The sequence below is a fragment of the Scleropages formosus genome, chromosome 24, assembly GCF_900964775.1.
Source record: "Scleropages formosus chromosome 24, fSclFor1.1, whole genome shotgun sequence".
Taxonomy (NCBI): Eukaryota; Metazoa; Chordata; class Actinopteri; order Osteoglossiformes; family Osteoglossidae; genus Scleropages; species Scleropages formosus.
Genome location: NC_041829.1, coordinates 4495374 through 4510802, shown reverse-complemented (window position 1 = coordinate 4510802; position 15429 = coordinate 4495374). Strand labels below are relative to the sequence as shown.

Here is a 15429-nt window from a genome sequence, read left to right as displayed (position 1 = left end):
ACAGTAAAATACAGATCTTTGAATATTTGTAACCAATGCCTGTAGCGTGAGCCAGTACACGGCAGTGAAAAATTACTTAATGCTCTGAAGATTTTCTAGAGGCTTTTTCCTCTTGATACAAATTTTTAATAGAAAAAGCATTAAACTGTAACATGCATTTGTCATTCTTCAAGTTCTAAAAAAAAAATTGTAGGTGGAATAATATCTGTAAATACAGTGCGGCGTGGGGTATTCTTTCGCGTAACAGCCCGCTCAGCCACCAGCCAAAAAACAAAACCGCAGTTACTTCAGCAGTGCCAAGCCGCTGTCCAAACGTTGCAAGAAACTGCGATAAACATGAGAAAGTCAAAAGGATTCACCACTGCAGTCCTTCTCAGCAAACGGGCCACCATCACCTCAACGGCGATAGGGCGGACAGCAGGCGGTGTAGCGACTAAAGCTCTGGAATCCAGCAATTCAATTTTTACCCGATTATTCCAGTAAGAATTACCCAGCTGTATAAATGATAAATGACACTAAATGGCTCAACATTGTAAGTTGCTTTGAAGAAAAGTGTCAAGTAAATAAATAAACGCACATTAGGCACTTTGAAACAAAAAGGAGAAACCCCTCCACAGCCAACAACACTGCAAGAGATGAAAAAAAGCACGTTTTGCGAAAAAAACAGAAAAAAGGGGTGGTGGCCTTTGTCACGTGCCTAGCCAGTGTTTGGGAATGCCCTTGGTGACCCGCAGCTCAGTCACACTGTAAGAGACGGGCTCCTATTTATACTCTCTGGGCTGTGGCCAAAAGTGAGACCCACCACTCTGTCCTGAGAGAAGTCTGGCTTCGAAAAGCTCCCCTCTGAGATATGGGAGCAATGCACTTGGCATCAAAGCCCATGCCATAAAACAACTGCTAAGTCCCTTTTAATTACAGCAGTTAGAAAGGAAAGAAGTTGAATCGGCAAAAAAAAAAAAAAAAAAACAAATACTTCCGCAGGCAGATCCAAGCAGTGAGGTTAGGGATCGTTTATCTCAAACCGCAGCATGCTGTGAGCCAGAGATCGGACAAATTTGGAGTGGCGACTCCATTACCTGGCAACGCATACAAGGCCCATCATCAGCTCTGTTTATCTTGCGGAAGAGCATCGCTGAAACGCATTTTGAGCCTCGAGTTCAATTACAAAGCCTGCAGGAGTGCTTCTCATCGAGTGCATTTGGACTCCTCCTCTCTTTACACGTATGGCCTTAGAGGACGCTGCTGTTCCCGTCCTGCACACGACGCTCACTCAGTGCTTGGTGTGCACTTACAGCATCACTCTTTGCACCTGCCAGTTCACTAACGGAATATAAAAAATTGCGATGGAGGTAAATTATGTCCTGCTCTTACACCCTGCAGACTGATCCGGTCTAGCTGCCGGGCAGCTTTTTTGTTTACTATTAACACACACTCACGTTTTAAGACAGCAGCACAGGCAGCAGAGTGATTAGAGCTGCCTCTTCTGGACTTGGGCCACATGACTGAATCCCACCTCCATCTGTAGTACTTGATCAAGCTCTAGAAATTGGTTAATTACTAATTGTCTTGGAAGAAAAAAGATTTAATGTATAAATGTACATTAGGGATATTTCAATGGCACGACTGTTTTATGTGGGACACAGCAGCTCTGTGCCATTTTCTGCAGGATCAATAAAGTATCCATCTGTCTGCACTTATATTAAAATATTTAGCTGACGTGACAATGTTAAGCTGCTTACAAAGATTTACCCATTCGGCAATTTCAGAATAAGTATTTCTAAAGTGATCATACATTCAACTCAGAGGAGCACGGTAGTCCTGAACAGTCATCGCAGCGTTAGACTTCGAATTAGTCATTGCTTATTACACTTATTATTAGCATCTTTGGTGAGAAGGTGTAGAACTGCACACTCACCATCTGAGACTGACTCCTGGGGCACCCATTGATGTCCTCCACCTTCTCATTAGCTGAAAGAAAAGGGCACAGCATGAGCGTCCATTGGGCAGACCCTTACGGTCTGAGGAGGCAGGCCCAAGCAGAGCTTCTGCGGAGCAGGACCGCCCTTGCAAGTCAAGCTAGGGGGAGGGAGCAGACCTCGCACTAACTCCTCATCTGCTGCCAAATCCTCGCCAGCACCAGATCTGTGGCCATTGTCTGTCTAAGGGCTGCGTTTCATGTCGGAAAGGGGGAGGAATAACACCAGCAGCCACTGCAGGCATGTTGAAGAGCACACATGGGAGACACATGCAGTTTAAAAGTGTGCTGCAGTGCTCCGAGTGTGCATTCCTCAAGAATGAGCCAGAACTTCTCCACTTTGGGTTTAAAGCATTCAGGTGCATTGTGGGATGTAAGACCTCTGCACATCTTTACGCAGCCTTTGACGTTTTGGAGAGGGTTTCTCGGGGGTTTTCGAACGTGTATAAGTGTTTTACACTTATGTATGTGTCACACAGCAATCATCCATACGTCCACTTATCTATGTCCGTGTCAACCCAGGGGTTTGGGTGCGATGTGTACGCAAGTGTGATTCTCATGCCCATCGACTCGGGCGTGTTCAATTATGTGCACATGCGACGCAGATGGGTCTCCATGTCCATGTCAACTGGTGTTCTCACCTATGATCTGGATTATTTCTGCAAGCAGAACACCATCAGCAATGTCCTGTGTTAGGTCCTTGATGAGGCGTGGGCAGCCTGACTTGGCCAGGTAGTGGTTGGCCCAGTCAGTGTAGATCTGCAATGGAAGACAAAAAAAATAGGTTCAAAAAAAGACTGCAATCTCTAGTCACATGTATTTTTGGCTGCAGAGCATTAGTTTTCCTGTCCAAAGCATTATTTACAGTAGTGTTTAACCACAGAAACACAAGTTTCTTTGGTGGAAAAGTACCACTCTTACAAATTGATATGGCCCTTCCCCCAAGGGCCTCTGCCCGTATAATAGAGCATGAACCAAGGAAGCACATTCAAAAATAAATAGCAAATAGTCACGCTATAACCAAGTGATGAACATGATTCATCTATATTTAACGAAAGAATTAATATAAACTGCATAAAATAAGAATAAATTAAAAAAATAACTGGCTAATGTATACTAGACTGGAAAAGTTAAAACTTGCATTCCTAAGAAACACAAGAAAAACCACCTGCTTGGAATACGTTTCAAGGGGTCGAAATTTGCAACTCAAACCTAGTAACTAAACTTTCCCCTCTGATGTAAAATTTTTTTTCTCCTGAAACAGCGATTAGTAAATAGTTGATTTGTGTCTTTCAGGGGTACCCGTACGTCCACGTGGGTCAAATTCCCTTTGAGCCCTCTAATGAGCAAAAGCTGCTTCCTGGCCCACCAGGTCATTGAAACTTAAGGCCTTCACTGAGCCATAGAGCACCGTCATGTTGGGGCTCTTTCTGATGCCCACTTCAGAGGCAGGCTTGTGCATTTCCACCGTGCCCCGGCCTGGGCCATTGAAGGATTTGGCAAAGGCGTGCCTCAGGGGTCCACACCGGGGCCTCTTACAGATTCCGGAAACCCCCGTTCAAAGCTCATTCCCTTTTTAACACACCGCTAATCCGAAAGTGCAACCGCTGGCTTTTCATTTCCCGCGCAGGAAGAAGGCGGGACGGATTTTCTTCTTTGACAATGCGGTGGCCCCCTGCTGGTCCCCGGGTTGGTTTGTTAATTTTAGCCGACCGGTCTGGCGTAAGCATGGTGCACTTGACAGCAGCTTAGCGCAAGCTACTTCAGGGAAAGAATTTCTCCACAGGACAGATGTTTACAAAGGAATACTTACCAAAGGGGTCTTGAACACAAGGGGCTCTGGCACTCAACCACTTATTCCCCCTAATCCCACTTTTCTTTTATTATAGAGACCCCCGCCTCCATCACCGCTCATTCACCTCTAACACTAAACTATTGCAGCACTTTCCCTCCGCTGAGTGGAATAAAGCTATCTGTAGGCCTTCAAAGGATCATGTCTTGTGGTTTTATCCATGTACCAAGGAGAATTTAGAAGCAACAATGTCCTCCTTAGCTACAGGCCCAACTCAGTGTGCCGGAACGTGCTCCGAAACCACGGTACCGTCAATTCCTCAACAGTTTCCCGCGCATGTGTCACGGCTGAAAATATGCATCATGTACAGCAGATGTTATAAAGGCTGCCACAACAAAGCAAGAGGGGCAACAGAATAATTTTTATCCCCACGAAGTAAAGATTAATCACCGTCCCCTTGACAGGAAAGATGGGTTGCCCCAGGAAGAGTTGACGACCTTGGCCACTCCTGTAGGGGGCGACAGAGGACTCCAGCGCTTCCCATCAGCGTGGCGTCGAGTCCTATTCGAAAGCCTGATCCAGTTATTAAAACTACTACAAAAGCAATGCTGAGAGGGGCTATGCCAAGGTGTTACGGGTAGGGTAGTATTCTCACACACTCACACACACAGAAGGCAGGCAAATTCTTTGAAACAACTAAGCTGAAAGGGGAGGGGGGCATCACTTCAAAAACTAACAGAAGTGAGACAATAGTCTCATTGTTTCTGTATCCTTTCCTCTGCTCTTTTTCTGGAACTGTTTTAATTGTTTGGTTGAATAAAATTTTTTTTAACGTTACTGTAGTCTCACAAGCAGTGGAGCGGTGTTCGCGCCAACAACCAGTAATATGCATTAATATGAATATTTATATTCTAGTGAACACAAACAAGAGAAGAAATGTGCATTAGACTGTCACTTTGAATCTATGCTACATACAGCTGCTGGTAGGTGAGAAGCTGTCCAAATATGCATCTTGACCAAGGAATCGGAGAAAGGGGCAGCAGACGGCGTAGTGAAGAGAACTACTGCCTTGCACTCAAAGGACCAGGTTGGAAACCCATGTCGTACTGCAGAACACTTGAGCAAAGCAACACAGTGAAAATTACCCAAAAAGGAGAAAACTGCTTTAAAAAGCCTAACATTGCAAGTATCAATGTTTTTTTTTTAATTTTTATTTATTTTTAAGTATTAGGTAAATAAATGTAAACGGACTACAGGCGTTAAGAGTTGGAAGACATTTCCCACAGTATGTTTACCATTTCTTCAAAATTAAATAAGAGTGAAACAATGCTTTCAATACAACTCCTTAATACAACCTTCAATTTACCTTCCCATCAAAGCAAGAATACAAACATAATCTCATATTTCACTAAACCAAACAAGCACATGCACAACATGTCTCAACGAACAAATCACACCTCTGTCGTAACGGCACAATTTCTCACCAGCAATTAATCAATTTAGCTGTACAGTCCATGCTGCGACCAGCAATTTTCCTTCTCATAAAACAGGTATCTGTTAATTTCTCACTAAGAAACATGCTTCGCAGTATCATCTTTTGGTCTCCTTAGATATACAGGTTCACCGGCCCCTAAGAGCTGCGACTCACTCTGTGATTCGAAGACAAATGCTGAATTCCCTCTGCGCCCGCAGCTCAGCCAAGCATCCTCACAGAAGCCCCCCCGGTCCTCAAAAACACCTCGTCAGTCTTCTGGGTGTCCCGATCCAAAGACAACCCCTCAATAAAACTAAATCTAAAGCACTCCCCTACCAAGATAAGCCAGTCTAAAAACAATGCACCCCCACCCATGGCAGTGTGTGCAGTCACATTCTGCAAAGTGATCCCCTACCAAAACAAGTCTGCTTTTTTGCCAGCAGGAGCGCAGCTTGAAGAGACCAGATGGGTTGCTTTACAGTCAGATCAAACCGCAGCCTCTATGGCTGTCGGAGGTACCGGGAGACCTATGCAGTAGCTTCCCATTCCCACTGGGAGGTGTTGCTTACACAGAGAAGATGGAAAGCTCCCAGCTATGAGGTCTGGGCGCAGCTGTGGCTCTGCAGTGATGCACGAGTTCGCTTGGTGCAGTGGCTCATGTCAGAGGAAGCCAACCTGCTGCCAACTGCTTTAACAAGCATAGTGTCAGGTGAGTTTACAAAGGTGTTTTAAAACAGTTTCAGAAGCACATACACAGAGATACTGAAATTTGTTGTACCACAGATACATTTATTCATTTAGGTGATGCTCTTCTCCAAAACAGGGGGTGCGGTAGCACGACGAAGGTAGCCGGATCCTGTTGTCTGGCAGGTCTAGGGTTCGAGTCCTGCCTGGGGTGCCTTGCGATGGACTGGTGTCCCACCCTGGGTGTGTCCCCTTCCCCTCCAGCCTTGTTCCCTGTGTTGCCAGGTTAGGCTCCGATTTGCCGCAACCCCACTTGGGACAAGCGGCTTCAGCCAGTGTGAGTGTGTGCGTTTTCTCCAAAGCAACTTACAGTATCAAGCTACTTTGTTTGGTAATTTATACATCTGGGTAATTTTTGATATAGCAATTCAAGGTAAGTACTACAGCAGGAGGCAGGATTCAAACCTGGGGTATTCCAAGTCCAGAGGCAGCAGCTCTAACCACTATGCCACCAGCTGCCCCATGCATGTTAAGGTCTGAACCATTCAGGTGAACTTTAAACTGCTTTGAGAAGTACATTTGCTTCTGTGCTGCTGTACAAACACACAGTGGGGGGGGCAAAGGTCACACGTGTTGTTTATAGTGAACCAACAACACGATGAGAGCGGTATGGGGGGGGGAGGGAAATCTGATGACTTCACTTCAGCAGCCAAGCATGATAACTGCATGCATGTTCATAAAATACAACAGGCATTTTACTCAAATTCAGTTCATCTTGCAAACAACCTCGGCAGACCCCACACCCCTCCAACTGGCCACATGAGAGTCGAAGAACACCGAAAGAGACTGGATCTGATTTCTCCAAGAAGCTTGTCCCAATAGCTACAGTTGGTGTAGTGGATCCAGGTTTAAATGCCACCTCCTTCATCAAGGCACATACCCTGAATCCATACAGTAAAAATGTCCCTGCTGTATTAATAGGAAAATCGTTATGCCACTTTAGAAAAAAAGCATTTGCTAATACTGTAAACAGAAGCAAAACTACTCCATGTGCAGATTAAAAAGTGCATACATTTTCCAAGTTTAATATTTTGTTGCCTAATCTGGTATTAAGCAATTTACAATATTTCACCAACTTACACAGCTGGGAATTTTTACTAGATCAACCCAAGGAAGGAAACCTAAACTAACCTGAGTCTTCCCATTCAGTCTATAGGAAGGTGTTACGGTATCAAGTGGCTCACTTCCATCAATCCTTCATATTTGATTTGTCCACACTTCCCAGGAGACTGACACTTGCACCGATTCATATTAAAGCACTTCAGCAGTTTTGCCCCCCTCCCTGGCAATGAAACGCAATGTCATTAATATAACGTAATGCATTTAAAACCATATATGAGAAAGCACAAGATGAGTTTCAAACATAAATACAGATCTCCTCCAGAAAGAATGAGTAATGTTTAGTTCTCATATAAACGCAGCACGGGTAAGAGAAAGAAACAACCGTCAGAGGGTGGCCCACTCATTTGCACTGCAAGCCTGAGATTAACTGGACAGGAGCCAAGTTGGACCTCAGAGAGGTCTTCATTACAACCATCTGGAAATGTTTTCCATGGCCAACCTGCACCCCACTCACCGAACAGCATCGCATCTTCAAACATACTTTCTCCCCAAAACGGTCATTATCTCATCTGAAGAAGAGTGCATTGGGTATCCTTGTACAATCCTTTGATGACAACCACCCTCAACTGTCTCCTTGGCCTCCTCACAAATACCACAAAGTTTATTTACAGTTAGGTCTGAAACACCAGCTCTTTTCCCACTTGGAAAACCCAAAGATTCTCTTTGCAGATGGGCATTCAGTTAAAAATAGGCTGCAGAGATCATCTTGGCGACAGTGCCGAGATTCACTTTCAGGCAACCGCTCTCGATCACAACGAGGCCAGCCTTTGACGGAAAACTGAAGACAAATCCCTGGGCAGTGGGCAGAACTATCAAACCACTAAATATTTGGATTCAGCATGCTGGTGGTTAATTTCTTGAATTATAGACAACGTGGGACAATTCTTCCAGGGGTCCCATGTCCAAGAAGTGTCATTTTCGCTTCACCTTAAAGAGCCAACCCATGCTCGAGACTGATTCTACATGCTTTATGTTCTAAAGTTTTTGCTGAATGCCAACTTGGTTTCTCAAAGTAAAACGACAGCTCTTCTCAAGCCCCTGTATGCTTTATAACGGGGTAACAGGTGGCGTAGTAGTTGGAGCTGTTGCCTTAGAAGTCAAAGGGCTGATCTGAATCCAACCTATTACTGTAGTACCCTTGAGCAAGGTACTTACCCGGAATTGCACCAGTAAAAGTTATCTAGGGGTATAAATGAGTAAATCACTGTAAGTGACTTTTATTCAGCCATTACTCTGGTACTGTACTGCTCATTTGTGTATCTTATTTAATAAAAAAAAAAATTTTAAAAATTGGTGTGGGTATCAGGATTTGTCTGTCTTATGCACCTACTTGAACAACGAACCTCGGTGCAGCAAGTGGTAGGGAACAACCTAGGTTTGCTTGAGACTTTCATGTCTGCAGCTATGTCTCCTTCTCTTAATGTAATGCATAAATTGCACTATTGCTGAGATGTACGTCGCTTTGGACAAAAGCGTCTGCCAAATGAATAAATGTAAGTAGTTTAGTAGTGTTAAGTTGCTTTGGAGAAACATAAACCCATCCTACAAAGATAACTGGACTGGAAATTCGTAGCACAATGAGACAAAAAGCTCAAATTAGCGATTTAAAAATGTGGGAGTGTGACAGAGTGTGTGTGCTCTACTGATGTATAGATGACTGACCCATTGTAAGTGGTGTACCTAGCAGTGTAAGTCTTCGGGTGCTCTGGTTTCCTCCCACAGTCCAAAGACATGCTGTTCAGGTTCACCCTTAGTGTGTCAGTGACACAGAGTGTGTGTGTGTGTGTGTGTGTGTGTGTGTGTGTGTGTGTGTGTGTGTGTTCCACTGATGTACGGATGAGTGACCCACTGTAAGTAGTGTATTTAGCAGTATAAGTCACCTTGGTGAATAAGGTGTGTGGGCTCATAACACTATGTAGTGTTCAGTGGGAGTCACTTTGGAGAAAAGCATCCGCTAAATATGTAGATGTAATGTAATAAAAAATGACGAATTTGGCTACTCGAAACCCGCTGGCGTATGTAAGATTTAGAGCAAATGAGGAGAGAAGAAAAAAAAAAAAAAAAAAAAAAAGTTTTGTGGTATGCTTGAGGGTTAATATTTTTGGCGGAAAGCCTTCGTCCACGAAACGTTGCAGAAGACATTACTTAAACACATGTGATAACGTCATACCCAATGGCACAACAATACCAAGGTGGCATAGGGATGGACAAAACGCAGCTTAAAAATACACGAAGACATAAATGCAAAACAGTTAGGTGGGACTGGTGAACCCGGGGAAGTGCCCTCAATCTGAGGGTAACCAGTTCTCGAAAAGAAACTTTATCAAATGTGGTGTATCAAATCCAACAAAAAACCAATGGTGGTCACAGTGACACAAACAGTATTTCAACGCCTGTAAACCAGATACATGCGGGAAGTTAATAAACTAGTGATGTCCACAGTACACAATGTCAGCAGCATCAGTAACATGACTCAGCAGCAAAAATTTGTACAGAAAATTGGTAGTATTTTTCAGATGTGAATTCATTCACAATATCTTTCATGTAGAAATCAAAAATCAGAAACTTTTAACTTGAACTTCCATAACAAGACCCCCCAAAAAGTCCCAGCAAGAATCTTGTTATTGCTTCGGAGTTAATGTTAAGCTGTAAAAACTGGTGGAGTGGAAGTCCCAGCTATGTACTCTAAATCACTCTGAATAAGAGTGCCAAGTAAACAGATGTGGAACAGAATGATTTTGACAGAGCTTCCTCTCGGAGGTCCCCAACTTTGCTGAGTTCCACTGCCTCTGACCACTTTGTGAGGATGATACCACGAAGTGATGGACGAGATGGGTTTGGCTCAGGCCCTGAAACCGTTTGCCCCTAAACCGCTTCCCTGGGAGCCACCGAGCTGGCTGTCCCAGGCTTCTATCCGACGTGTCTTCAACAACACCTGGCAAACACCCAGAAAGATGTCATCAGAAAGCAAACCACTCGTGCCTGGTAAGAGAAACTGGAAAAAGAATATGCAACCTGGGAGACTGAACCCCATTACCGCACACATGCAGCGCTGTCACGTGCCAACAGGACAGCCAGTCATCATCCGACCGTGAGCATCCTGACTCTCCACGGTGACATTTCACTCTACAGCACCCGCCCCCTTCTAATTTGGAGCCTATTGCAAAATGCATACGCCCTTCAAATAAATTATAATGGCACACTATGCAATCAAGCGCTTCATTAGTCGCCCTTGTTCCCCACAAGGTGCGTGAGGGCTACGCGATTAAAAACTGCCACTCTGAGGCCACGTGTTTTCTGCAGGGGAGCAGTTGTCATGGCTGTCGCGGCCAGCTCAGAGCAACCGAGGTCCATCTCATTAAGGTGCATCGCCTGCTTCTTCCTCGAAATTATTCAGACTCAAGGTAACAGTTCAGTGGCCAAATTCACCTGCAAATACAAGGAGTTTGACATGGCAAGTAGAGTAAGTATAAAATATGAAGCAAATACAGCAAACACTGTAAAATTATTTACATAGATGTGCATGTGTGTATCTCAGTAATATTAAACAGGAGTGGATATTGTGCACGCGTGCACACACTGGTTGAAACCGCTTGTCCCGAGTAGGGTCGCGGTGAACCGGAGCCTAACCCGGCAACACAGAGCACAAGGCCGGAGGAGGAGGGGACACACCCAGGACGGGACGCCAGTCCGTCGCAAGGCACCCCAAGGCACCCCAGACCCACCTGAGAGTAGGACCCGGCCAAACCCCTTGCGCCACCATGCCTCCACTCAGTGGATATTGCGTTGGGATTAAACATAGATAAGTAATGGATGACTTACAATAAGTCGCTTTAGGTTACATACCAGCACAAGGTGTTAGCTGTGTTCTGTCAGTTGAGGAGCTCGATTTCAACAATGTAATCTTGATGTCCATTTGTGTGTATTTTGATTATAATGTGCACTTCGGAGGTTAATAAGGGACACTGCTTGAGGGGAAAAGGCTCTTCTTATGCCTTGTTGAGTCCTAATTGTCCTCTATTACTTTTCAGAAAGGAGGGGCTTGGAACACGTGATGGCCTGGGTTACAAGGGTCTGCGGTGATTTTTGCCTGCACACTTTCTGGTCCTGACATTACAATCCAATAACACAATTCAGACAGTATCCTGACATCCATCAGTCCTTTGCTGAAGGATTGTACTACAGATTTCATCTTCTATTGGTAAGCAAAAGGAAAGTGGGTTAGGGGTACCATTCCAAAATGACTCATGACATGTTCTGGCTGAGCTTCCTCACTTGCTGCAATTAAGCAAGCCTTCCTGGTAGCATCTCATTAAAATGAACCTCATTGCCACCCGGTCGGGGAAGGTGAGTCAAAGCCGCCTCAAAGTGAATCATCGCTCAGGACTTGGCACATGGGCAATACTGGCAGGTTGCCCGACCGCCAGCGTCGCCTGGAACCCTAGACACACGCTGCTTGGCAGGACTTTCACCCACCGCACGGGGCACGTCGCAGAATTAAGCCACAGAGCGAGAGGAGGATGTTCCTCCAACCTTTACATTTATTAATTTAGCAGACGCTTTTCTCCAAAGCGACGTACATCTCATAGAAAACACGATTGGTGCATCACATTGTGAGAAAGAGACATAGTTGAAGACACTTGACTCCCAAGTAGAGTCAGTTTGTTTCTTTCCACAATATGCTCCAATGTTCATCACACGAGTAGTTCCATAAAACTATCAGAATATCGACGATTCACAATCACCTTCCTAGTATTTTTTTTAAAGGTAGATATGAACATTTACAGGAGCAGCTGCGTAAAGGTTTACCCAGGCACAATCTTAAAGTTATGGTGCATGAACATTTACACATTACACATTACATGAATTTAAGAGATCACGGGCATAGCGAGTCTGGAGAAGGTGACTTTTCAGACCCTTTTTAAATGTGGGCGGAGATTCAGCAGTTCTGAGTGAGAGGGGGAGGTCGTTCTACCACATCGGAGCAGGAACCGAGAACCTTCGTGCTTTAGTGAGCAATGCTTTCTTATTTGTTGTCCTCCCAGGACACACTGCTTTGCCACAACATCCCTGCAAGGAACACACCTCAGGTTCCCATGGGAGATCACATCTGACAGGCACTCGCAGACATTTCTGCTTTAAAGCAGCGGTTTTGATTGCAACGCACCGGATTCCAACTTAGGCATAGCAGGTGGAGACAGGTGCACAGAAAGCATGAAGATGAACTTTTGACAGCGGCATCATGGGTATCATCGACAGACAACAGTTTGAAACACAGCAAAGCCCTCTTTGCTTGTCATCACTACCAAAGTCAAATCACACCACTGTTCCATACAGCCACTATGAGTCCCACCTGCACCACCTCACTACACTTCCTTCTGGCATTTAAATTGCTGTTCATTCCCTTGTTAGCTTATTTCTCTACTAACTCTAGTTGCTTATTTATACACTGCCCGGCCAAAAAAAAAAAAGTCACACACTAATATTTTGTTGGAGCGCCTTTTGCTTTGATTACGGCACACATTTGCCGTGGCATAGTTTCGATAAGCTTATTCAACATTTATTTTCGTCCAGAGTTGCATTAATTTCTCGCCAAGATCTTGTATTGATGATGAGAGAGTCAGACCGCTGAGTAAAGTCTTCTCCAGCACATCCCAAAGATTCTCAGTGGGGTTAAGGTCCGGACTCCGTGGTGGCCAATCCATGTGTGAAAATGATGTCTCATGTTCCCTGAACCACTCTTTTACAATGTGAGCCCGATGAATCCTGGCACTGTCATCTTGGAATATGTCCGTGCCATTAGGGAAGAAAAAATCCATTGAGAGAAAAATCTTGTGATTCGGTATATTCAGGTAGTCAGCTGACCTCATTTTTTGAGGCACATAACGTTGCTGAACCTAGACCTGACCAACTGAAGCAACCCCAGATCATAACACTGCCCCCACAGGCTCGTACGGTAGGCACTAGGCAAGATGGATGCATCACTTCATCCGCCTCTCTTCTTACCCTGATGCGCCCATTACTCTGGAACAGGGTAAATCTGGACTCATCAGACCACATGACCTTTTTCCATTGCTCCAGAGTCCAACCTTTATGCTCCCTAGCAAATTGAAGCCTTTTTTCTCCCGATTAGCCTCACTGATAAGTGGTCTTCTTAAGGCTATACAGCTATTTAGTCCCAGTCCCTTGAGTTCTCTTCGCATTGTGCGTGTGGAAATGCTCTTACTTTCAATATTAAACATAGCCGTGAGTTCTACTGTTTTACCATTTGATTTCACCAAACATTTAAGTGCTCTCCCATCACGATCATTCAAGATTTTTTTCCGACCACATTCTTCCTCGAACATGGTGGTTCACCACTATCCTTCCAGATTTTAATAATTCGTTGGACAGTTTTTAACCCAATTTGAGTAGTTTCAGCAATCTTGTTAATTGTTTTCTTTGCTTGATGCAGGCCAATAATGCGACCCTTCTGAAACAGAGTAACATCTTTTCCACCACCACAGGATATGTCTTCCGACATGGTTGTTTAAGAAATGAGAAACTACTCACTGCATGAATTAGGATTAAATAATTTGTTGCCAGCTGAAACATATTAAAAACATTGCAGTAATTACCCAATGGAAGGCTCTTACCTATTTAATTAGTTAAATCCAGGTGGTGACTTTTTTTTTTTGGCCAGGCAGTGTACATTACAATTCAGTTACTTACCAGACGCTTTTCTCCAAAGCAACTTCCAATGGACTCTACGTAGTGTCACTAGCCCACACACCTTATTCACCAAGGTGACGTACACTGCTAGATACACTACTTACACTGGGTCACTCATCCATACAGCAGTGGAACACACTCTGTGTCACACACTACGGGGAACCTGAACAGCATATCTTTGGACTGTGGGAGGAAACCAGAGCACTCAGAGGAAAGCCCTGCAGTACCGGGGTGAACATGCAAACTCCACACAGACTGAGCAGGGATCGAACCCACATCCTCTCATACCACCCAGGCACTGTGAGACAGCAGTGCTACTCACTGTGCCACCGTTTGGTTACTTTACATATGTACATACAGTATGTGTATGTTGTAGATTTTATGCTGCCGCAACCAAAGTGAACTTCTCCATAGGATTACTGAACATTCATTCATTCCATATACAATCCAAACATTACCCACCTCGGTGCCATTGCGTGCAGCTGGTTGATTTGGACTTCGTGGATGATCTGGCCCTTCTTTCCCATACCCAACAACAGATGCAAGAGAAGACCAGCACAGTTGCAAAAAACTCAGCACGCCTGGGCCTCAACATCCACAAGGGAAAGACCAAGATCTTTAAAATCAATGCCGCTGTCAACAGGAGTCCCATCACAGTAGAAAGCCAAATGGTAGAAGAGGTGGAGAATTTCACATATCTTGGCAGCATTGCAGATATGAAGATGGAGCGGACGCTGACAGAGTACGGATTAGCAAGGCGAGGGCAGCTGTCCTCCAACTGAAAAACACATGGAGATCGACTGACTTGAACACCACCAACATCAGGATCTTCAACACGATCATGAAGCCTGTCCTACTTTATGGAGCAGAGACCTGGAAAACCACTGCCATAACCATGAGGAGAATCCAGACATTCATCAACACTTGCCTCAGTAGGATTCTCCGGCCTGAAACCATTACCAACAAATAACGCTGCCAGCAAACAAAACAGCAACCAGTGGAGGACGAAATACTCCAAAGACGCTGGAGATTGATCGGCCCCACCCTTCAAAAACCTGCTTTCAGCATCACATGGCAAGCCCTCACCTGGAACCTACAAGGGAAGAGAAATCGAGGTCGACCAAAAAACAGCTTGTGCTGCGACATAGAGGTAGACATGGAGGTAGACATGGAGATGGGATACATCTGGAGACAATTCGAGAGACTGGCGCAGGAGCGGGATGCCTGGAGAGCTCTTGTCGGCAGCTTATGCCCCATGCGGGGGCAAAGGAGATGATGATGATGATGATGATGATAATACCATTGTTCACCCAGAGCTGGGTGAGTCTGAGCAGACAATACACATTTTCTTGTTTATCATCATTGCAACAATCAACATAGATCTGTTGCTTCTTTCACCATTTTTATAAATTATTGTAGTCTGTTGGCAGGATAAAATCTCACGGATCACTCGTTCGTAGACTTCAAAAGCTGAAGTTCAGCTTAGGAAAACTAAGCTAATGAAGCACTTGTACTCAACTGTGAGAGACACTGTTTTCATTCATTCATTCATCCATCCATCCGTGTGTCTAAATGCAGTATTTACTCCAGTATGATTCAAGGGTCTGTCAC

The 15429-nt window shown here is 44.7% G+C and overlaps 1 protein-coding gene across 1 annotated transcript in view; it reads right to left on the bottom strand.

Annotated features, from left to right (window-relative positions):
• Nucleotides 1–15429, bottom strand: part of nav3 (neuron navigator 3) — a 156331-nt gene that overhangs the window by 110243 nt on the left and 30659 nt on the right. Inside the window, exons 2-3 of the mRNA XM_029248669.1 lie at nt 2617–2734; nt 1916–1968 (exon numbers count right to left, since the gene is read on the bottom strand). Of these exons, the coding sequence (XP_029104502.1) occupies nt 1916–1968; nt 2617–2734 (171 nt within the window). The remainder of the gene's footprint in view (nt 1–1915; nt 1969–2616; nt 2735–15429) is intronic.